Source organism: Ipomoea nil, unplaced genomic scaffold, assembly GCF_001879475.1.
Source record: "Ipomoea nil cultivar Tokyo-kokei standard unplaced genomic scaffold, Asagao_1.1 scaffold2826, whole genome shotgun sequence".
Classification (NCBI taxonomy): domain Eukaryota; kingdom Viridiplantae; phylum Streptophyta; class Magnoliopsida; order Solanales; family Convolvulaceae; genus Ipomoea; species Ipomoea nil.
Window position 1 is genome coordinate 3,565,180 of NW_017619254.1, and position 25,640 is coordinate 3,590,819.

Genomic DNA, 25,640 nt, shown 5'->3' on the forward strand with positions numbered 1-25,640 from the left:
TGACTTTGGAGGCCAGTTCCCACTTCCCACGCAAGACACGAGGTCCCATGTCTCCTTAATATCACAAGACTAACTACATGTTTGATTCGTCAAGCACTTTGGATTAAGATGATACTTCTGTGATTCTTTGAGGAAAGATCATATAATCGAACTCAATTGTAGAAAATAAATATTACATTGTAATAGAGTCGATAGTATTAAAAAAAAAAAACTACATATTTGATTGGGAGGAATTATAATTTCTTTCTAAATTTTCAAAATTATCCATGAAATGTAATTCATTTTAAATTATTATTATTATTATTATTATTATTATTATTATTATTATTACTTATCTCATTTCAATTTCATATGAGTCAAAATGTCAAACACTACAATAGAAAATGATCAAGAAATATTAACAAAAATTAAATTTGTGATCATCAAAATACGATAATTATGTCCAATTATATGAATTATATTCCACATGTAATTTATATTCTACTCACTCATTCACCCCTCCTAATGCTATTCAACGTACTTTAAACTACCATTTTATGAGCATTTGATTCAAACATAAAAATACAAATTAGATTTCGATTCATGTGAATGACATTTTCATTCATTGAATTTAAATATCATTTCTGAGCACCAAAAGTAGTGAAATAAATAAGGTAATAAAAATCAAATATGATAGTAGAGTTCAAAATTCCCCACCCAAACACTCCCATCTCTTGAGATAATAACACATTGATTTGTACCAACTTGATCAATTAATTGTTGTTGATGAAGTTGCGTTATATTGTTACCAAATTTTATTCATGTTACCAACTGAGCTATTCATACAAGCTTAAAATTGTGTTATATGATTTAGGACCTGTTTTCAATAACATCCCTATTTCACCCGTCAAGTAATTAAATGATGTGTTCAATTTCAATTAAAATATTAAACATGATTACAAATATAGTGTTTTATACCTTTTATATTCAACACAAGATTCGTTAAATTTCTACTAAGCAATAACATGATTACTAATATATTATTTTATGCATTCTATACTCAACAAAACTATCCATCCAAAATATAAATATAATCAAGCACAATTACAACCCTAATAATTTGTTTATAAGTTTATGTTGAATGTTTTTTTAATATAATTAATTTGTTGATTAAGTACAATCATATTCGGTAAAGATATATGATTTAAAGTCCGCATGAGTAGCACAGTTGGTTCTCATGTAGTGGATTGTAAGGACATATATATGAGTCTTAGCTTGATAGTCATAGTGTAAAAATTACACCCAATACGATGAACTTCTTGTGAGCACCAAGCATTAGTCCTCCTACTTAAGACAGTTGGTGTGAGATGTAAGAAACTAAAGGTGTAAAACCATTTGGTATTTTATTTTATTTTTTGATAAGAGAAACTGCATTAATAATCAAACGGCCTCCGAAACAACATCAAAAATAAAAGGAGGGAGAACAGAAGACCATTCCCTAGAACACAGCCTCCCGAGCCAACAAGTGGGCTACCAAGTTCGTGGATCGTTTAACAAACGTAAAATTAATGTTTGGAAAAACACTAGCTAGATCCAGAATATCACTTAAGACAAGATCAAAATAAGGATTACAGATGCTACTATTGCTCTCCAGGCCCTTTGGTATTTCTAGCTTGCTATATTGAGTTTCACTTTTCAATTATAGGTCAAAACATATATAATATACAGTTAATATATTAAACTAACCAAGACGTCAAAAAGTAATTTTTTTATTTATTTAAAATTGAATGTGACTATGTAGAACTACTCTAAATATGGTAAAAGAATTTGTAGGTAGGGACTAGGGAATATGGCATTGCCCAGCCAGAGAAAATAAGTACATAACATACGGAACTCAAATTAAAGAAGGAATATAATAGCAAAACCCCGAATTGAAGGCAAGACAATGAGATGATTCTCTGCTATGATATGATATTCTTTGAGGAAACTGAGAAGAAACCTAAACCCAAAACACAAATTCCGCTTCCCCGCCGACCGTATAAAAAGTAGCCGAGGAAACACATTTTGTCTGCATTACCATAATCTGTTTCAATCATCAAAGAATCCGATCGACTTGGAAGCTACATGGAGGCCAAGGTTGGATCAGTTGCCAGCCCATGCGATCCTGTCTTCCAATGGCAACACCAACCAGATTACGATGATCTCATGCTCCATGTACCGGGTAATTTTACGTAATTAATGATGTTATATTAGTTAGTCTAGGGTGTAAAGTGGCTCAAATTATTTGGGTTTTTATTTGATGAATGTTTCATAAGGGATGACGAAGTAATATATGTTTTATATTTTGGGTCTTAGAATTCAAGGCGGAGCATCTGAGAGTACTAGTCAACAATTGTGGAATACTGAAAATTTCCGGGGACCGACCGCCGGAAAGTTCGTTCTACAAGGAAGTTATAGTTCCTCCCAACTGTAACCCTGATGAGATCCAAGCAAAATATGTGGATGGTGTTCTCCACATTATAATGCCTAAGAAGATTAGTGATCCCCCACACGACAATAAACCCAAACCTCACTCTTCAAATCCATTGATTGCCGTCAATGTTGCAGCTCTAGTGGCTGTCATTTCCGTCATCACTGCTTGCTCTTATTACATGTACAAGTCAATAATGGGTAGTAGTAGCTAACTGATTTTAATGTTGTATGTCACTAAAAAAACACCAGACAATGCACAAACTGAAGATAGCATTTATGTAATTTCCACTTCTTGAAAGCAATGAAAAATGGGTTTATGTGCCCAAATGCATTCAGATAACAAGCCAAAACTTACAGGATGATATAATTTTCTTTGTTTTTTTTTTCCCTTTAAGAAAAGGGAAAGATTGAAAACAAAGGGTAAAAAGTAGAAATCCAAATGTGCTTGTGCTCAGGGAGCTAAAGACCTAAACAATAAAATTTCATCTCAAACAGAGGTTTTGGTGGAAAAGATTCAAATGCCTGGGCACGCTCAAGAACCTCACTTGGCAAGTTGAGTGCGGATTTTCTTGGCAGCAGAAACCATGTTTTCGAGGGCTGGCTTCACCTCGGTGTACTTGCGAGTCTTCAGACCACAGTCGGGGTTCACCCACAAGATGTTGGTGTCAAGAACTGCAAGCATCTTGTTGATTCTATCTGCAATCTCTTCAGTGGACGGTATTCTGGGAGAGTGGATGTCATAGACACCGGGGCCAATTCCAGCACCATACTTCACACCCTCACGGAAAACTGAGAGAAGCTTCTCATCAGAACGGGAGTTCTCAATTGTGATAACATCGGCATCCATGTCAATGATGGAGTGGATGATATCATTGAAGTTTGAGTAGCACATGTGAGTGTGAATCTGTAAGGCATAGCAAGAAGCTCATTAGAACACATTTGAACAAAGCAAGTCACCATCCCACCCCACAAAGTTAAGGTAAGGAATATGAGAAAGGGCACCTGGGTGGTATCCTGGATGCCACAGTTAGTGATTCTGAATGAGTGAACAGCCCAGTTCAAATAGAATGCATGCTCAGCCTTCCTAAGAGGCAAACCTTCTCTCAAAGCAGCTTCATCAATTTGAATAACAGTGATGCCTCCCTTCTCCAAATCCTCAACTTCATCCTTAATTGCCAAAGCAATCTGATAGCAAGTTTCAGATCTGGAAACAGAGCAAAACAAAATTATAATGGACCCATAGCATCAACAATTGAATGCATTAGTTCTCCTTTCTTTCTACTGAAGTGGTGGAAGGAGAAAATGTGTTTTTTAAAAAATCTTTTTGTTACCTTGGCTGGTCATTTCGAACAAAAGACCAGTTGAGAATGGTAACTGGGCCGGTAAGCATTCCCTTCATTGGGCGCTTGGTCATGCCCTGAGCTGCACTGGACCAGAAAACAGTCATTGGCTTTGGCCTGCTCACATCACCATAGATGATGGGGGGCTTCACACAGCGAGATCCATAGGATTGAACCCATCCATTTGCGGTGAAGGCAAATCCAGAGAGCTGCTCTCCGAAATACTCAACCATATCATTCCTCTGCAGCATATTAAACATTCGACCTTAAGTAAACCAAGATAATTCCCCAAATACAGTATTATGTATGTATATGTGACTATTTTGAGCATATAAAGCTAACTTACCTCAGGTTCTCCATGAACAAGAACATCAATATCCAGCTCTTCCTGGAGCTTAACCACTTTGCTGATTTCTTCTTTGATGGCTTTAACATATTCCTCTTCAGAGATCCTAGAAAGGATTGACATATTAAGAAAAGCAATTTAAACAAACATTAATGATGTAAAACTAGTAAAAAAACTACTCACTTGCTGGCCTTGTATTCACGTCGAACTCTTCTAAGTTCCACTGTCTGAGGAAATGACCCAATAGTGGTAGTTGGGAGAACAGGAAGATTAAGTTTCTTTTGTTGGGCGTCAAGTCTTGCACTAACATTTGTAGCCCGGCGGTGGTCAGAGCCCTTCAAAGCCCCAGCCTAGGAATATAGATGAAGCACAAAATGGTCAACAAATACTTGCTGTGATGATTGAATTAAGAGAAAATACAATTCATCACTTACAGCCTTTTGAACAGCTTCATTTGTAACTCTTGGAGACGATTTTCTTGAAGCTTGTGCGGCACCATTAGCTGAGAAGAATGCCTAGAAATAGAACCATAAAATTAAACCACTCAAGGTCAGTAGTATAAAACAAGTTGGTAGCTTGCAGGATGTTACAATAATTGTCCATTTGATTTATACCTCATCCTTCTGACCAGCTAGAGCCTTTGCCAAAGCATTAACTTCAACAACTTTTTGAGCAGCAAATGCAAGCCATGATTTGATTTCATTATCCAGTTTGGTCTCATTGATGAGATCAACAGCAGTGTGGAGAAGAGAGCAGGAAGTAGAAACAACAAGCTTGTCTGCAAAATCAAAACAGAAAATGAAAGATGGTTCTATGTGCATAATTAAAATCACTAATACCATAAGGAGCATTTGAAAATATACCTTTCCCTACAATGCCCTCAAGAGATCCCAAAAGACTTAAGGATGCAGCAAGATCATTTGCCCAAATGTTTCTACCGTCAACAACTCCGGCAAACAAGTACTTTCCTGAAGGAAATCCACCCTTAATCAAATCAACAGTCTTGGATCCACGGACCAAGTCAAAACCAAAGGCAGTAACTCCCTTCAAAGCAGTAAGTGTTTTAAATGCGTCAGCAGGGACATCAGCGAAGTAAGTCTCAATAAGCACATTAAGGCCGGATAGAGTAGACTCTAGTTCAGAGTATGCTTTAGTGAATGATTCCAATTGGTGAGCCTCAAGATCCAAAACTAGGGTGGGCTCATCAAACTGGATCCAAGAAGCTCCAGCTGCCTTCAATTCAGTAACAACTTCCCTGCATTGATGTTTAAATTGTTTATGATAGGCTCAGAACTAAGTAAATAGGCATTCATACTAATATAATAATAAAAATGATATCTTACTTGTAGATTGGAAGGATTTTGTCTAGAAGGGACAAAAGCTGGAAAGATTTCTCAACACCCTTAGCAGGTTTTGATAGCAACAAGTATGAGACTGGGCCAACAAGTACTGGAACGGTATCGACACCAAGCTGCACACAAAAAGTAAAGTCGATCAACTTCAACAAAGTAAATGAAAATCATATATTACAAACACACAAGTGTAATGTACGATCATATGACATTGGTACAAGACACCAGACTGGAATTGCAGATCACATACCGCTTTAGCTTCCTTATATTCATTCACTGCCTTGTGGGAAGCATAACTGAATTTCACATCAGGACCCAACTCGGGGACAATGAAGTGGCTGCGTAAACACATGAACATCATTACTGAATAAACACACATGATTACAAATTGTATACTGCAATCAATAAAATAGAATGGAGGTTTGAGATCAGATAACTTACTAGTTTGTATCAAACCACTTGGTCATTTCCATTGCAGGAACAGTGGCATTTCCTCTGGCCATGGAGAAGTAGGTGTCGAATCCAATTTCACCACCAGTCCAGTTGTACCTGGGCGGTACAGCACCAAGCATAGCAGTGGTATCCAGCACCTGATCATAGTTCGAGAAGGTGTTGCTCGGGATGTACTTGATTCCAGCACCAGCCATCTGTTTCCAGATGGAGGCTCTGAGATCGCTCGCCACCTTCTGCAAATCCTCAGCACTGCTCTTTCCATCCCAAAAAGATTCAAGAGCAAATTTAAGCTCTCTCTTTGGGCCCATGCGAGGGTATCCAACAATGTGAGATGCCATTTTTCTGGTTAACCCAACAAACACAATCAGTTCAATTCAATCTCCTAATGAAATAACTAGTTTATTGCCCAAAAAAAACTAAATCAATCTAGTGACTAATATACTTGTTTTATAACTAAGCATAATGTCATAGTGATCATGCTCTTTTCCTTGTGTATATGCAGTGTACTAGTGGTGTAGATAGGCAGATAGCATATGGATTTTCTTCTTTTCTTTCACTATCCAATATATTTTGCGATCATATGCATGCATCACTACTAACTATAGTAACTGAAATGCGACTGTGTACAGAGCATAGGAATTATCCATTATGATATCACATGCACAACCAGACAAAAAGCACAGCTGAAAAACAAGTCAAATCATGTAAGAGATTAAAGCATACAGAACAGTAATTCAATCAGATCTGTAAATTCCAAAGGTCCACTTCGAACTGAAGTATGAAATCATGCACCCTACAGTACAGGAAAGCAGGAACAACTACACAATATACTACTAGTACAAAACGAATGCTCAGAAATCAAAGACCACCAAGATCTACAACTCCTCATTTCACGATTCATTTGCGGCTACTCAGATCTAGCGTTTGATACTAAAATCATCATCCATTAAAATTCAGTATGATACACTACCGCAACCACACCAAACAGAGAGGCTCTCACCTATAGAGACTAGATCTCGATCAAGCGATTGAAATTAGCGAAAAGGAGAAAAGCGCTGACCAGAAGGAGAAATGAAGAAGTGATGCACTTGTTGACAGTGTTGAGCACACTTTAATATGAATGCGAGAATAGAACGAGTGGTGGAAAACAAAGCAACGGCGAAGATATCGAGCGTGCGAGCGAGCGTACCTTTAGGGAGTAGAGGCAAGGAAGCACTGACTTCTTCTTCCGCCGAGAGAGGGAGATGAGAGCAGGGAGAAGATATGAATGGGCGAACGCAAGTTTAGTGGAGGAAGGTGTGGGTATATATAACAGAAGAGGGGTGTTGTGGCGGGGGTTGGTGGTTGCGATACACTTCATTTTACCGACTGTAGCCGTCTTGATTTTACCAAATTACTCCGTATTAATTAATTCTAATCTAATTCTTTTGTCTCCAAATTACAAATTAATGACGGTTTTGGTCTTCGTGTATGCCGTAATTATTAAATTGATTCTCAATTATCAATTTTGACCAACTAAACATTCAATTATTTATTTTGTAACTGATTTAATCCTTCGTAATTACTAAATTGGTTATCGATCAGTTTGACGGAAGACCAAATCAGTTACGAAATTAATAGTTAATGATAATTGATCAAAATTAATAACGGATGACCAATTTAATAATTATGGCGTAGCCGATGAACCAAAATGTTCATTAATTCACTATTATATTTTTAAAAATTTATAATTTGTCCCACCCACAATATGGGTGTAATTGATTTTTTGTCATAAATTCACTTATTGTCAATATTCTCTTTGTCGAGTTCGTTGTATTAAACATTTTCTAATTAATTTATCTCTTTTGTGTGATTTACAAATAATTACACATAACATTATTTACATGTTGACTATTTTTGAATAATGGTTACACATTTTTTCTCGTCATCAAAATCAAAATAATAATAATAATAATAATAATAATAATAATAATAATAATAATAATTAAATAACTACTATTTTTTTTCAACTAAGTCTCCACAACTTATTGCGATGCACTATGTAAATAATGTATAAAAACAATAAATAAAGTTTATATATAAATTACATATATGCATATAATATAATATATACATTTCATCTTGTAATATAATTATATTAATTTAACATTTTAACTTATATATTGATATTAATATTTTTTTTTTGACAATATAATCACTTATAAGTTTAAAAATAACTCACACATTTAGGGTTCGTTTGGTTCGCGCAAAATATTTTAATGGAAGTGAAATTGTAATTTCATGGAAAAACATTTACTAGGAAGATGAATTTCATTGCTTGGTTAGCGGTAAAAAAAAAAATTAATGGGAATACTAATTCTACTGTTTGGTTAGATTTGAAATTGTAAAGAATAATAAGTATAAAAACGTATATATATATATATATATATATATATATATATATATATATATATATATGCCCCTACAAATTAATAAGAGTAATATAAGTAAGAAAGAAAATAATGATAAAATAGTCAAATCATATCAATTTTTCTTCCCATCCTTTGTGAAAAACAAAATCCTAATGCTCTGTAGGCCTGGGTGTGAGGAGACCTTGGTATTGGGGATTCAACCTTTTGGGAAGAATGGAAAACAAAATACTTGGTACAACCCAAAATGTGGTTTTCTTTGAATTTGAGGAATTCATTTTTCAATGAGAAATGAATTCCATGAACCAAACACAAAAAAAAAAACTACATTTTTCTCCACTTTAAGGAAAATATTTTCCTTTGGAAAACATTTTCCATGAACCAAACATCCCCTTATACTATTTAAATTTTTAATATTGACATTAAATTATTAGACTTTAGAACTTTATTCGCAGCTATGATGGAGCAATATTATTTTTGCTAGCAGAGAGTATTTAGTATTATTAATGTCGATTTGTTAGTTAAATTACAAAAATGTTACGGAGTACTATTTATACAAATGAACGTTTTGTATTATTCCAACAACCAATAGGTCAGGAAGGGGATGTGACAATTTGGGCGGTATGGCTTCTGTGCTCCGCCCCTATCCCTACTGTACTTGGATATTTTGCTTATAATGTCATGCGTCCCTAAATAGGCGTTTTCTTTATCTCCACGACTCCACCGCTCAACAACCTAGTCACTTGGTTGGGATTGCGTCTAAATACATGTATAGTTATATATCACCAAGACATAATTTAATGGTAAAAATTTGAATTAAGAATGCCAATTATATTCTTACTTGATAGGTACCTGACTTCTCGCCCCGATGGAAACAGAAATGGAGAGTAGTATCCTCATCCACTTTGTCCTTGAATATATATATATATATATATATATATATATATATATTACTCCATAGTATTTTAAGTTGAAGATTAATATACATGAGTTATTTATTTTAATATTTTTTTAAAAAAATTATAAATGGGGCTAGCTAGAAATTCTCCGTCCCCGAATAATTCACGCGGGATGAGGGTGGAGAGATTTTTCAATTCTCCTACGTGAACGGGGACGATAACGGAAAAGCGGAATAGGGGAGAAAATCGGGGACAAGAATGGAGTATTGCCCCACCCTTACCCCGTCTCGTTAACATTTCTAACTTGAATGTGGCTATAATGGTTACCAAATGTTTGGTTCAAACGTTGCAAGGAGTAAAATCTTGTAAAATAAGTTAGCACTTAGATTACTACGTTAGTGATACATATTCGACGATTTATTTTCTCCCATAAGCTCTCCAGGACAGGATACTTAAAGAGCCCTTAATTTTGCGTTTAAACTTATGCATAATTGTATCGAATACAACACAAATACACAATATGAGTTATTGGAAGATTCTTCCAAAAAGGCTGAACCCCAATCATAAGGGTCCTCACACCCCAATCCGACAGAGCATTTGAGAGGATGTAAATCATGGTAACTCAACTGAACATAAACCACAGAGGTTGGACCTGTGCTCACTGCGCACAAGGAACCCCTTCACTTTGAGTTATTGGAAGATGATATTCAAGGAATGCATCGCGCGTGGATCTTAAGCGACTATGATTGCACATAAGCATGTTGGAAACTCTGAGGTCTGAATCAAAATAGAAAAGCAAAAAGTTGGTGGCTGTCAGTTGCGATTGAAATCCTGAAACTAACAAAAAATCAATTCTCCTTAAAACAAAAGAAAATAAAAATAAAAGTTGGTGGAGGGATGTAGAAATCCTACTTTCATATTTAAAATATGTAATAAAAAAATTATGTTATAATTGTTTGCGAGAAAAGTCTTATACATATTTTTGTAGTGTATTGTGTCAACTAAATTGTATTTCAACAGAGATATACATTCATAACTATTTTTGTTTACGAAAAAGAATTTATAATGAATGAAGTTCAAATTCTATATAAAAGAATAAATACATATTTTATTTATATTTAATTGTTTGGTGGGTGTAGAGTAGAATTAATTCTTTAAGTAAAGAAAAAAAGAAAAGAGAAAACAGTCAAACTAATACTCCATATTATTTTATATTTCCTTACTAATTACATATCTTAAATCATAATTATAATCAGCATGAGACACCATACTTTTAAAATGATCATTAAATTGTGACTAATTATGGTAACGATTGGTGAGTGTTTGTTGGGGGTTGGTGAGGGGCATAGGTGGGACAAATTTTTTGGTGCATTACTAAAAAACTATAGAAAAATGATATTAGAAAAAAAAAATATTGTAATTATTTTTTTTTATATTAATCGTAGTGGGTCATATTAATTGAAAATAAAAAGTAACATTACATGTTGTATTATATTTTTTGAATACTATTAACACTATTACAATACAATATTTGAGATGTTGTATTATTTTTAACTACAACTTGAATCTAATTTTGATGTTGAAGTATGATAAATAGAAGGGTAGGATAATTTTGTTGGTTACTTTTTAAATAAATAAACAAACAAATATATATATATATATATATATATATATATATATATATATATATATATAATGCAAATTATTAGTTTGGTGAAAGTTTGAATTTGAGATCACATAAATATTTTTTTTTGAATATTATTGACACTATTACGAGGTAGTATCAAGAGTCAATATTCTTTTTTGTGAGGAAAAATTTTAGGATAACTCGCGTTCGATTCCCACAAGTGACGATTCTTCTTGGGCCAGCTCTCGTGCCTCCCAGAGAGAACGAAAATTAATCAGGTGGATTTGGACCGTTTCACCTCGTGGTTTACACGCACACAAAAAAGAGAGTCAATATTTCACCATCACGATTCAAACCTATGACTTTCGAGAGTCACGGAGGTGCCATAATAATAATGCAAACCACTTCAGAATTGTGGTTATAAAGAGCATATGACGATTGTGGAAATAGCCCTAGTTTATTATTGTGATTACAAAATTAAAGAACATATCAACATTGTGTGCATATCAAATACTTAAACTTTAATATTAACCTTTAAAAAAATCTATAATTTTTTTTCCCGATAATGGTATCAGAATCGTCTTGTTCGAATCGAGCTGTGGTCATACTTATGTGAAATGTTGCAGCAGTTAATACAACAATCGCTAGATGAACGTTTAGAAATATTTGTTGTTAGACAATATTTTTTTCTTTTTATTTTTATTTTTAATTCAAAATCGATGTTAGGTGGCATTAAGGTAACTGTGACCATTTTGGGTGTCTCGGCCACGTCATTCGGACAGTGTCTCTTTGACACGATTTTGAGTTGGAACGTGGGTGGATTTTGAAATGCCATTGACATGATCGTGGCGTAGGGTGTATAAAGCAATGCCATTCTATTTAAGACATAATTTCAAGCCAATTAAAGTACTTTTAAATTTGAAGTCTGGATAGATATGACCCATGACTTCTTTGGAGCTTTATCAATCATTTTTTAGGAGACATCTTTACGGTTCGAAAAAAAAAAAATAGAATAGAATTAAGAAATACGATGAGGTTGGTCTTGCCATTGTACACAAGAAATGTTTCCGAGTTATGAGGAATACAAAGACCAAGACGAAGACGAAGACTACAATGTATGGTATGCTTTGTTATGTTCTCTGATCTATCAAGTGGGTCAATTGCACATACTCAAAATGTATTATTTGATACGTTTTTAAATTAGAGGCATTAGATATTGGGTGAGTTTTATATTCATCCGCTGATATTATGAGAATTTTTCTTAGTGTGATATCTTATTTTAATTTGATTTTAATAAGTACACAAAAAGTGAAATTTTTACATTTCAAAGGCCATCACACTCCAGCCTAACAGAATAATGGATGAGTAAATTATGATGACTAAATCCCGATGGTTCTATGACCCATTAGATGAGAAAATGAGTGCCTAGTTGTTGTTGTTTTGTTTTTGGTTTTTTGTTTTTTGTTTTTTGTTTTTTTTTTTTTGAGCAAAAAAGAGAAAAGTTATAAATTTAGACGGAATATTCTACACCGCTGGATTTTAAATATAATTTTAATGCGTTGTTATATACCGCTGGTTGAAACGTGAACAATATTGCTGGAAGAATAAATTATAATAAATCTTTGGGGTAGTTGTTGACAAGTAAGCATTTTAGTTTGTGCACCTTTGACCGTTGAGTATAATATTTTTGGTTTTGGTATAGGGTATCAGAACAACCACAAGTAGTTTTTAAGGAATAAAAAAAAATAGAAATTGATTTTTATCTAGTTAAAATCAAAGTTTTGTCTATATTATTTTTCTGCAAATATAATTTTTGAGTGGGGGGTTCACTTTGGGAGGAAATGAAAAAATTTGTGCGGATAGATGTGCGTGTGCAGCAATTTACGGGTTTAGAAGAGGTGTAATGCCTTTAGTTTTTTTTTTTTCCCATAATTTATTGTTTTTTTTTCCCCACATTTTTTCATATTCTCATTTGCTTCTCTCTCCTACACGGCCTTCAAAAACTCATAAAAATTTATAAGTATTGGAGTTGCTCTCAGCTTTACAAGTTACAACTGATTCCCATGTGGTTGTCAAATAGATCAAAGGTTGGATTAATCTTGTAATCAAGTTAGTAATTTATTACAAGCCTACTATGCAGAATTTTAATGAAGTGTATATTAACCATATATATAGAAACTAGAATATGGTTGTTGACTTCAAAAAAATAAAAATAAAATGTGTGTGTGTTTTGATTTCTTGGTAAATCTTACAATCTAGCACGAGTATGATATGAAGACCATTGAGTTAATTCCCCTGTAGTCCCACTTCACGATATTACGGAGCATGAAAGAGTTGGCGTTTGTTGGGTTTGACAAATTTCGATCAATCACAATTAGTGGTTTAAATTTTGCTTTGGGTGTTGCCCTTCTTCTTTATTTTTAAACAAATATTTTAATACTTAATCAAACTGGTTAGATTTGTGTGAGATGTGTAATAATTTTTAATGAAAAATGTAATGTGTTTTTCTACATAAACCACTATTTTATTTTCACTATTTTTAATAGAAAAAATAATATATTTTAGTAAAAATGTAATAGTTGTTGATGAAAATACAATTTATATTTTGATTTTAAAATGTTTCATATTTGAGATCTGTCCCACTTGAGTTTTTAGGAAATCACTTTTACAATTTAATTTTATGTGTTTTGCATGGACTAAGAGTGTAGGTTACAGGGATCTCTAATATTTTATAAAAATAATCGCAAATAATAATTTTTAAGATAAGTTATATCATATTAATATAAAATATTATGTAACAGATTTTGGTTCAAATGAGAACAGGTCTTCCCGTGCGGTTGGTGCGATTTATACCATTAAGTATGCATAAATACACCACACAGTGTTTGAAAATGCACCAGAATGAAATGCCACAAAATGCACCGCACATTAAAAAAATGCACCATACATAATGATGTATTTTCGAACATTGTGTGGTACATTTATGCATACCTAATGATGTAAATTGCATCGACCGTACGGAAAGACATGTACCAAGGAACCTGACTCTAATGTAACATAATAAAAATGGCAATTATAATATGCAATCATAAGTTTACAAAAATTGGTCAAATTGTGATAATTCGTCCAACTCTATTTCGTTGTCTTCACCAAATTGAAAACAAGAGACAAGAGACGACTCAAAAGTCTTCCAAATTGGTAGGTAAGTAGTAACCTAAACCTACTATTGAGAGATGTCAAATTGGAATTTCATTCTCAATCTTAATTTACCAAAATTTATAGTAGAAAAAATAAATCATATGATAACCATGTCTTAGGTGAGAACATATGAAGTAATGCATAATTACACACAATCTATTAAATAAATGCACACAATTTACTCTTAGACATGCTTGGATGATAGTGGAGACTCTTGAAGTAGTTGTGTGTACATTTGTATAGTAAATTTTGTACACTCATACAGTTTTCATTATATATATATATATATATATATATATATATATATATATATATATATATATATAAATATAAATATAATTACATTCATGTAAAAAACACTTCTTAAAATGCAAACATGTGGACATGTTTGGGCCGTTGGATGGTTTGATCGGACGGTCTTGATGATAGCCTGTGGCTAATGAGTTTTTACGTTATATTCAGTTGTTTTTATGAGAAGGGGGGTCTCTTTGGTATTGTTGTAATCTAGTCAAACTACTCCACATTCACGCGCACGGTTTGGTTTCCTCGTCTCTCCGCGTCGCTCTCTCTCTCCGTGCGATGGAATCATCCGTGAGTCGCGCCTTCTTCACACCTTCATCACATATATATAATCACTTCAATAAAGTAAAAATAAAAATATTACATACTCCATATAAATTATATTAATGTTAAATAAATTATAATTATATTTCAAACTAACACATTTACATTAATAAATATAAATTTACATATCATTCAATTGAAATAAACCTCCATTTCTAAATTTCAACATTCAGTAATTCAGATTATCAGTCTAGCCTATTAAAGTTCGAGCTAGTCCTATTAAACCATCGGACTTATCTATTTCAGACATATCAGACCAATAATTTTTATCGAGTTAGTCCGTTCAGATCATTGACCGCAAATTATGCTGTGCAACCGAATGCACCTTGCAAGGTGCATACGGTTGCAAAACGGCGCCGTTTTGGTTAAAAAAACGCGCGTCCCACTTAAAGAAGAAATCAGGTTCGATTCCCGGCAATAGCATTTTTATATATCCAGAAATTCATAACTATATAACCACAATTTTATAACTATATATCCACAATTTCATAACTATATATCCACAATGAATGAATGAAGTAAAAATCCACAATGAATGAATGAATGAAGTAAAAATCCACAATGAATGAACTAAATATCCACAATATATGATTGAACTAAATATCCACAATGAATGAACTAAATATCCATAAATTCATAACTATATATCCACAATTTCATAACTATATATCCACAGTGAATGAATGAAGTAAAAATCCACAATGAATGAATGAATGAAGTAAAAATCCACAATGAATGAACTAAATATCCACAATATATGATTGAACTAAATATCCACAATGAATGAACTAAATATCCATAAATTCATAACTATATAACCACAATTTCATAACTATATATCCACAATTTCATAATTATATATCCACAATAATGCTATTGCTGAGAATCGAACCTGATTTTTTTTTTTAAAAAGTGGGACGTGCATTTTTAATCAAAACGACGTCGTTTTGAACCGTATGCACCATGCGCATGGTACATTCGGTTGCACAGCATAACTATTGATCATTTACCTGTTGGTTTTTATTTTATCGAGTCAGCCTGTCAAGTTGGGGCAAATATTGACATTCCTAATAAACCCTAGACTATGATATAATTTGCCATCTGGTGTCTGATTGGGCTTCAAACCTTCGCATGCCACGAACCTAAAGCCCCTCAAATATTTAATCTTCTTAACTGTTATTTGGTCTGTTTTCAAAAAAAAAAAAAAAAAAAACAAAACAAAACAAAAAACAAAAAACAAAAAAAAAACAAAAAAAAAAAAAAAAAACAAACAAAACAAAACAATCGTTATACCCTACACCACGGCGCACATAGCACTGTGCGCCGCGCGCCTCCCAAAACGACGTCGTTTTGGGAGGCGCGGTAGGAAGTTGCTGGGATTATGTGTATTTGTTCACACAGTTATGTGTATTTGTTCATACAGTTATGTGTATTGGTTCATACAGTTATGTACATTTTTTATACAATTATGTACATCCGAATCAGAAAATTTGTGTGTATTATGTTAATAGTTGATGTGTATTATGTTAAAAGTTTATGTTTATTATGTATTATGTTAGATTATGTGTATTATCTTTTAAAAAGAGTATGTATATTTTGTTATATAATTATGTACATTCATGTATACAATTATGTGTATTCTAGTATAACATTATGTACATTCTTGAACAGCGGGTTTTTTTTTTTTAAAGAAAAAACTAGTGCCATTCACTGGGACGAGAAATTTCAAAAAAAAAAAAAAAATTAAAACGACGACGTTTTGCATTTGGGCGCATAGTGCAACGCGCGCCGTGGTGTAGGATATAAATTGCCCAAACAAAAACTGTGATTTGGCCCATTTATAAGTCCATTTATTCTAATCGTTATACCCTGCACCACAGCGCACTGTGCGACTCGCGCCTTCCAAAACGGCATCGTTTTGGTAAGTTATATAGGGAGTTGACGTGATTATGTGTATTTTTTATACAATTATGTGTATTTTTTATACAATTATGTACATCCGAATCAGGAAATTAAAAAAAAAAATATGTGTATTTTGTTATATAATTATGTACATTCATGTATACAATTATGTGTATTCTAGTATAAAATTATGTACATTTTTTTAACATGAGATTTTTTTAAAAGAAAATTAACCGCCAATACAGAGCAGCGAAATTTCAAAAAAAAAAAAAAAAAATCTAAAACGACGTCGTTTTGCATCAGGGTGCACAATACAACGCGCGGCCTGGTGCACGATATAAATTGTCTTTATTCGTGCTTACAAGTGATGAAGTGAATATTACTACTTTTAGCTCCACAGCACAGCAAAAACAAAACAAAGTAGGTAACGTGACAAGGACTAAATATGAATTTTATCCCTTTTCAAACAAAAAAATGAATTAATCAAAATTAAACTCAAATTATTTCTTTTATGTAGAAGGTCATAAGATCGAGTGTCAGTGGAGGCGTTGTTGACTCTTTGTACTTCAATAGGTTGAGAAAGTATGTTTGAACAGACACTACAAATATAGTAGAGTCAGTAGCATTCAAAAAAAAAAAAAGTCAAAATTATTTCTTTTCAAAAAAAAAAATCAAATTATTTGTTGAAAAAATAAATCGAGAAATTGTATTATATTCGAGCACTGAATTATGATATTATTACTTATTTCTTGAAAATTAAATGTTTAATGCAAAAATACGCAATTACATTAAAAAATGTGAGTTTAAGTGACAAAGTTGATTTTAGTTGGAGGGTAAATAGTCCACTTTGCGTTAAGCAAGCGAAACAAAAGAAAACAATTGAGGTATGACATGGTAATCACAAAATTACAAATTTCATTATTCTTAAACTATTAGTAATCATAGCTGATTATAATTTTTATTAATCAATTTTATAGAATAACACAATTGCACTGCAACTAATAATCGAATGAATATAATACATATTACATACACATATAATCACTAAATCACAGTTAAACAATCTGCCAAGGTTCGATTCTTTGTTCAAAGTTCAAACCACCGGGATACCACGTGGTCGAACTCTTGCTCCGATTACCTTCTTCTTCATCGTTCCTATCTCCATCTTCTCCTTACGAACTGTGTTTCCAGATTGCATGATTAAGTTCGCGTTTACACCGTTAGAATTCATGTCTTTGAACACACTTCCTTGTACTAGTATCCTCGTAATCCCCGAAAAATGCAACGATTCTGCAATTTGTAACGCGGTGACGCCTTTGTTGGTCCTGGAATCTATGTCGGCCCCCTTCTTCACCAGCAACTCCGTCGCGTCGGCGTGCCCGCACTCCACGGCGCAGTGCAGCGCCGTGTAGCCTTCCTCGTCTCTGCAGTTGACGTCCACTCCGTTGTCGATTAGTGCCCTCGCCGCCTCGATCCGGCCCTTGAATGCCGCTCGGTGGAGAGCGGTCCAGCCGTTCTGGTCCCGCCCGTTCACGTTGGCTCCGTGGTGGAGCAGCTTTTGGATGGCGCCGACGTCTCCGTTTCTGGCGGCCGCGCATAGGTTGTCGCCGAGACGGAGGGCGTCGAAGAGGCGGTTGTGGCCGTTCTCCGCCGCGACGTCGTAGGATGTCTTCCCGTACTTGTTTCTGGTGTTCTTCTCGGCTCCGTTTTGGAGTAAGAGCCTCACCGTGGGCTCGTCCCCGTTTCCCGCGGCTATGTGCAGGGGAGTGTTGCCGTCCCGCGAATTTCGGAGGTTTGTTACTGCGCCGCTGGCTAACAAGAGGCGCGTGCAGTCCCTTCGCCGGTCCCCCACCGCGAGGTGCAAGGCGGTGTCGCCGTCTTTTGTGAGTGCATTCACGTTTGCGCCTTTTAGTAAAAGGAGGCGTAAAACCTCAATGTGGCCGTTCCCGGCGGCGTGATGAACCGGGCCTAAAACCGACGGTTGCGATCTCTCCGTGCTGGCCCGGTTCGCCAGTAAGATCTCCACGATTAACGACTCCCCCGAAGCCGCCGCCGCCTCAAGCGGGCTCGATCCCAACGGCCTACTCGGAGCCTCCAAATCCGGCCCGAATTCCAGCAGTAATTGCACGAGATCCGGCCGGCGTTGCGCGATAGCCAAGTGAAGCAGCGTCTGGCCGTCGCCATCCACCGCGTCCGCCGCCTTCCACGACGGATCACTCTTCTCCAACACCTCTCGAATCTCATCCATGCGGCCATTCGACACGACCGCCGCCAAAACAGGGGAGCCGACAAACATGATCTTCACCCCACTGTCAATGAAAACCTGTTTCTTCTTAGTGGTAAACCAATCATTCGGAACAGACGACTCCGAGGCTGTCTTGGCGTCCTTCACCGCCGCCCCCGGGGCGACGACACTGTGCAGGAGAAACGAGTCGTCGGAATGGGGAAAAGTTTCCGGCAACAGAGTTCCGGGAGGGGGATGATAAACGATCTCAAGGGTAACAGCGTTAAGAGGAGATATGATCCCCGACTGGGGCCGGACGGTGTACCGGCTCTTGTTCGCCGGCTGAAGGCGGAACGCCACCGGCATGGTATACATAACATTTCTTAATGTTACCTCGCCGTAACACTTGATTCCTGCCTCAATTCTCACTATCACAACATTTGATGGTTCTAAACCTATTAGCCTATCCATCTTTGCTTTCTTCTTTCACATTCTTCCACTCTTTCTTTCATAGGTTTTGAACAGAAATACAGAATGTAAAGAAAGAGCAGAGTAGTATTTAGTGAAAGGGTTGTACGGTGGAGGAATGAAGAGTGGAGTATATATGTAAAGGGAATGGCCGGCTTTCAACAAGAGAGCTCCACTTGGGTTTTGGAGGGAAGGTTAATGACATTGTCTTGTGGGTATCTAAACCCCAACCCCAAGGGGGCAATAGTTATGCTGTGCAACCGAATGCACCATGCGCATGGTGCATACGATGCAAAACGATGTCATTTTGACTAAAAACGTGCGTCCCACTTAAAAAAAAATCAGATTCGAGTCTGGCAATAGTATTATTGTGAATATATAGTTATGAATTTCTGGATATATAGTTATGAATTTATGGATATTTAGTTCATTCATTGTGGATATTTAGTTCATTCATTGTAGATATTTACTTCATTCATTCACTGTGGATATATAGTTATGAATTTATGGATATTTAGTTCATTCATTGTGAATTTTTACTTCATTTATTTACTGTGGATATATAGTTATGAATTTGTGGAAATATAGTTATGAATTTATGGATATATAGTTATGAATTTATGGATATATAAAAATACTATTGCCGGGAATCGAACCTGATTTCTTTTTTTAAGTGGGACGCACATTTTTTAACCAAAACGACGTCGTTTTGCATCGTATGCACCATGCGCATGGTGCATTTGGTTGCACAGCATAATTTGCGCCAAGGGGGATAAACGTTTTTTTTTTTTTTCTTGTAACAAAATGTGGAATCGTCGTCACTCCCGCTTTCATACTCAGCATGAACCCGTCACTAGGCCCAGTGTTAAAATTCACACCCTTCTATGCACAAATAGTCCGATCATAATCCCAAGCTAGGAAACCCAATTGCTTATAGTAGGGTTCAAACTCCTACCCGATCGTTGAAAATGGGTCTGAAGTGAAACACTCCACCCACTAAACATTAATTTGGAAGCCAAAAAATTAAAAAATTTTTAAAAAAAAAAAACTTGAGTAGATCAAATATGTTAGACATTTACTACTATACCAACAAGGTATAACTAATTGTAAATATTTAACTTTATTTATTTATATTTGCGTAACAATTAATGCCATGTTTCAATAAATTAGTGCAACACTCGAAGTTAAAGTCCACAATTCAATTTTTTGTGTTTTAGTAGTTTTGCAGTCTCAAAACTTACAAATGTTACTAGGTTGTTGCAAACTTGCAATTTTAGTCCATTAAGTAAAACATCTATCAAAGTCCATTAGGATTTCTACATATAGTTGTTTCAAGAAGCCATTCATCTACCCCCCTAAATTTTTATTTCATGCTTTTTTTTTTTTTTTGGTACTATTATAATAATGTACTGGTTTATTAGTACAAGTCTTTTATCTTTTCCAATTGCTAGGTATTTTAATATAATTTTTTTTTTTGTTTATTAAAAAGCATATTTACTTATTTACAAATAACATATTTTGATTTATAGGTGGCAATTCTACTATTGTGCCTCACCTAGATGTTATATATACATAGATACATATATATGTGTGTGTATGTGTGTGTGACGGACTAATTTCAAATAATGGATTGGCATAATAATTAAATAATGTTGTTTTGTTGTATATATGTAACCCACAAGTGTAATTTGGTCTAACCAATGCTCTATATCCTTCTTTCGATAAATCTTATCAAATTTTATCACATGACTTATTTATAACCAAAATTTGTAAGTAAATATCCATTCACATGAGTTTTTGATCACTCACAAATTGATAAATTAAAATTACACTTAATTTCTTATTGAAATGACTAAAAAAGTATATATAGTGTAAAAATTTGTATTTTAATTACATTGTAATTTGTATTGATCCTGTCAAATTCTTGTCATATTCACTACCATTTATCCAATTGGCGAAATGCTTATATACTTCAAAAAAAAAAAAATAAATAAAAAATTATTGTCCTCTAAGATGATACGTTTTATGCTATCAGACAGTTGTAAATTGTACTAATTATTTCCAATAAACAGCTACAAACAACTAATCTTTGTCAATCCCTTTTGTTTAATCCTTCTATATTTTCCCATTTGGCACTACTGCAAGGGTGATGAAATTTCGCCTTATTGGCATCCTCTGGACTCCATTACCAATTCATCACCCTGCCAATCATCAAATTCAAATTTGGAAAAGTTCAACGATCGTAACATTTGAATACGGGAAAATTAAAAACCTACGATTTTATTTTGAAACGCTTCTTGGGATAATGATTTTAAATAAGTTATTATTTTAAACTCTCTAATTATGTTTTATTAAACAGATCTTATATTGGTCCTCCCATACATTACGGGAGGGGCACTATATATACCGGTTTTAAAAATTGATGGACAATATTTACAACACTAATAATTTAGTAGTGATATTAATAATTAGCATATTATAGAGGGACATAAATTATAATTTTCCTAAAAAAAATCAATGCAGGTAATAAATGACACTAATGTTGAGTATAGGTTGAAGTGGTGGGGATAGATATGTTATGTTAAAAATGATTAATGAAAGTAAGCGCTCCACAACATTCTCGAACCGATGAAGTGTACTGAATGAATATAATAGAGTTAATTTCATTTTTGGTCATAGATTTATACTTGACATTTCACTTAATTTTTTTTTTTTTTCAAACCATCATTCTTTAAGTTGATCATAGTATTATTGTGACATGACATTTTTTGTCCTCCATAAACAAAACTGTTTAAATTTTGTAAAATTTAGGGGCATTTAGGTCTTCAATTATGATTTTTTTTTTTTTGCGGGTTAACCCACTTAACTGGCCACTTTGTATAAAAATAATCAAAATGGTCTTGTATTTAAGGATATTTCAATAATTTTGTTGACGAAGGACCAAAAGTGGTCATGCCATAATAATACTATAACAAAAAATAGATGTTCTGAAAAAGAAGGACTAAAAGTGAATTGTCACTTATAAATCTAGGATCAAAATTTGAATTAACTCAATATAATATCACTTCAATGGATGGAGCTGAGTACCGCTCACCTTTCTCTTTCCCTCCACAACATTGTGTTCCCAAGCAATTGGGAGGCATGTGTTTTAGAAAGTTTAGGGGCTTTAATGTTGCACTATTAGGCAAACAAGCTAAGCCTGGAGATCGATTCAATTCCCAGATTTCCTTGTAGCTAGGGTTTATAAAGCCAGATATTACCCCATAACCACTTTCCTTGAAGCAAAGATTGGGGGGAGGGGGGAGGGGGGAATCCCTTCATTATTTGGGGAATGATGAGTCCATTAGGGTCTGGGGTGATCCTTGGTTACCTGGAATTACTTCTCTTTTTATTAAAACTCAAATCAGATTACCACAGAGAAGCAAAGGTGGAAATTAAAACTTACTCAATATGGAAAAGACTGGATGGGATGAGGAAGTGTTGGAGGATCTGTTTGACCAAGAAGTATGAATCTTATTAGAAGAATCTCAATTGCTGAAAACAAATTATTTCAATTCATAGACTAATTTGGATGGAAGAGGAGAGTGGAGACTTTTCAGTTAAGAGCTGCTACTGGCTAATGCAGAATTCATTGCATACTCAACAAATCCCTTAATGGACCATAATAAATGTGGAAAATGAGGATCCCACCTAGAGTTAAATGCTTTCTATGGCAGTTATGTTCAACAACATTGTCATATATGCTCCTGTGATGATGAATCTACTATACATTCCATTTATTTGTCAAATGTTCCTTAGCCAAACAGTGTTGGGATCTTCTTGGAGGTGTGGATTACTGGAGCAGTTCTTCATTTCATGATTGGCTGGAAGTACAGTTTACCTCCATATCTGATGGTCTTCTTTATCTCCTAATTACCACATGTTGGAAACTTTGGGAGGCAAGGAATGAGAAGGTTTGGAATCAGATTGTCACTCCTGCATATGTGATTATTAATGGAGATTGTACCTTTCTAATGAGTGGCAAATGGTGAATAATATAAGGAGGCAGTCAACAAATGCTGCAATTCAAAATGTGTGTTGGTCTAGACCCTTACCGGCTGGAAAAAACTGGATGTGGATGCTGCTAACAAAAAAATGGGCTTTGGTATTGTGTTGAGGGATTCAAATGGAGTTTTCCTTGCGTCCAGGGAGGTACCTGTTGGAAAATATATGCAACATCAACGCGGGGGCTGGCAACTTTTAAGAAACAAGGACAAAACGGACCACAACCACTAACCACAAATATGTAACATAACTAAATATGTGGACTTGGAAATTTGGAGACAAAATATGTTCTTAATTATTTGGACCTCGGAATTTTCCAACAGTACCTTGGTTTGGATTATTCAAGCCAGATGAGGTAGAAGCGATGGGAGTGAATGAAGCTGGCCTTGAAATGGTTGAAGGAGTTGAATGACGAATACGTTGAAGTAGAATGAGACGTTTTGAAGGTTATCACTGGAATCATCAGAAATAGTTTGGTTACATCTTTTGATCTTATTATCAATGATATTAGGAAACTAGCTAGAGATTTTGCTAATCTTGTCTTTTTTGTTTGTCAAACGGTCCGCGAACGAGGTCACCGACTTCCTAACCCGGGAGGTCTTGTCCAAGTTTGGTTGTGTGCTTTTTTGTCCCGTCTCTTGCTCTTGTGTCTGTTTTGGAGCTCGACTCTATTTGATTAATGCAATTATTTCCCATTTTCAAAAAAAAAATGATCTTTTTTTTTTTTTTTGAAGAACCTCCCTAATACCTTAAGGTCCCTTTGGAAATCCGAAAATATTTTTCGTTGACTGAAAAAAATGTAGGCATTTTGAACGGAAAATGATTTGGCGGAAGTCATTTTCCGCCAATCCTCTAAACATGGTTTCCCCCTGTTTCCGACAGAAACCATAAGTATGGTTTCATGGTTTCAGCCGGAAACCACGGCTCTTTTTTTTTTTTTTTTTAATAATAATATTATTTTTAATATTATTATAAATATGTTATATTCTAAATAAAGTATTTAAAATATTTAATTATATAATTTTATCCATTTTTTAGAAAATGAACCAAAATACTAATATAATTTTCTAGAATGCAACCAAACACTTAAAAGGAAAATATTTTTTTTAAAAAAAATGACTCATTTTCTAAAAAATATTTTCCAAAAGTTATTTTTATACTTTTCAAACGGACCTTAAGTTGGCTATATTCGTAGATAAAATTTTAGGCATTAATGTAAAAGGTTTGGAATCCTTAAATATCTTAGCTTGTACAATGTACCGTTAAAGATTGAGATGGTTGGTCGGTGGATCAACATGGTGTTGGTTTCTTGATATCAAGATTATTTATAAATTAATTACTCTATTAATTTTATATTAATTAATTAAAAATATAAAATGGGGCTAAATCGCACACCGTAAAATACTAAAATGTTCAGAATCAAAGTTAAGCATTTTTATTCAACTGATGTTAAAAGGGAACACCGAACACACAAGTATCCATACACGACGTAATAATTACTAAACAATGCAACAAATGCCCACTCGTTTGACTTATTTATTTAATTGTTACTCCGTCAATCTCATCGGAATCCATGCCACTTCGTCACCGGAAACTCACCAACGGCGGTCTAATCGCTGTCGCTGCTGCTTTCATGGTGGTGCCCGTGGCCGTGCTTCTCCTTCTTCTTCTTCTCCTTTTTCTTCTTCTTCTCGTCCTTGTCGTGGTGGTCGCCGCCTCCGCCGTGGATCTTGTCCTTGATCTTCTCCACCAACCCTTCCTTGTGATCCGCCTTGTGTTCGCCGCCGTGGTGCTTCTTCTCCTCCTTGTGTTCGCCGCCGTGGTGGCCTTCGGCCTTGTCGTGGTGCTTCTTCTCCTCCTTGTGGCCTCCGACGTGGAGCTTCTCCTCGATCTTGTGAATAATTCCTGACATTTTTTATTAAACTTTCTTACTATATGATCTGTGTAGTAGAAGTGTGTTTGGATCGAGCCCTGGGAATAAATTTATAGGAAGAACTGAAGAAGATGATGACGCGGAAAAATTATCCGTGTAATCCACCAAATTACTAACTTGTCCTCTTTACGTGGAGTCGTGGACGGTCCGTGTGACTTTAAATATACGGAGTATTTGTTAGTTTACAAACTTCTAAGAAAAATTCATTTAAATATATTTGTTAGTTTTGGGATGTGAGGAGCCAATTGGCAGTTGGTAACCCCAGTAACACGTAAAGGGTATCCTTGATCCAGACTTTTATAAATTGTAAGTTTTGGTCAACGATACTCTTTTTCTTGTTTAAAAATACAAAATTTCTCGGTCCAAAGAGT

The 25,640-nt window shown here is 34.7% G+C and overlaps 4 protein-coding genes across 5 annotated transcripts; 1 reads left to right on the forward strand and 3 right to left on the reverse strand.

Moving 5' to 3' along the window:
• Positions 1-1,846: 1,846 nt before the first annotated feature.
• On the forward strand, positions 1,847-2,872 carry LOC109159101 (17.9 kDa class I heat shock protein). The gene is made up of 2 exons (XM_019307124.1): positions 1,847-2,200; positions 2,335-2,872. The coding sequence occupies exons 1-2, from the start codon at positions 2,104-2,106 to the stop codon at positions 2,661-2,663; spliced, it is 426 nt and encodes a 141-aa protein (XP_019162669.1). The 5' UTR covers positions 1,847-2,103; the 3' UTR covers positions 2,664-2,872.
• LOC109159099 (5-methyltetrahydropteroyltriglutamate--homocysteine methyltransferase-like) lies at positions 2,752-7,243 on the reverse strand. 2 transcript variants are annotated; one of them, XM_019307121.1, is made up of 12 exons: positions 7,132-7,243; positions 5,931-6,284; positions 5,740-5,827; positions 5,481-5,608; positions 5,001-5,392; positions 4,752-4,915; positions 4,572-4,652; positions 4,321-4,487; positions 4,138-4,243; positions 3,783-4,033; positions 3,454-3,655; positions 2,752-3,355 (listed from the first exon to the last, which is right to left on the reverse strand). In XM_019307121.1, the coding sequence occupies exons 2-12, from the start codon at positions 6,278-6,280 to the stop codon at positions 2,993-2,995; spliced, it is 2,292 nt and encodes a 763-aa protein (XP_019162666.1). In that variant the 5' UTR covers positions 6,281-6,284; positions 7,132-7,243; the 3' UTR covers positions 2,752-2,992. The 2 variants fall into 2 exon arrangements, with proteins under 2 accessions (XP_019162666.1, XP_019162667.1); XM_019307122.1 differs by lacking the exon at positions 7,132-7,243 and adding an exon at positions 6,943-6,989.
• Positions 7,244-17,545: 10,302 nt separating this feature from the next.
• LOC109159100 (putative ankyrin repeat protein RF_0381) lies at positions 17,546-19,462 on the reverse strand. The gene has a single exon (XM_019307123.1). The coding sequence runs from the start codon at positions 19,293-19,295 to the stop codon at positions 17,694-17,696; it is 1,602 nt and encodes a 533-aa protein (XP_019162668.1). The 5' UTR covers positions 19,296-19,462; the 3' UTR covers positions 17,546-17,693.
• Positions 19,463-24,748: 5,286 nt separating this feature from the next.
• Positions 24,749-25,315, reverse strand: LOC109159220 (protein SRC1-like). The gene has a single exon (XM_019307306.1). It carries the CDS (start codon positions 25,246-25,248, stop codon positions 24,946-24,948), a length of 303 nt encoding a protein of 100 aa, XP_019162851.1. The 5' UTR covers positions 25,249-25,315; the 3' UTR covers positions 24,749-24,945.
• Positions 25,316-25,640: the final 325 nt, after the last annotated feature.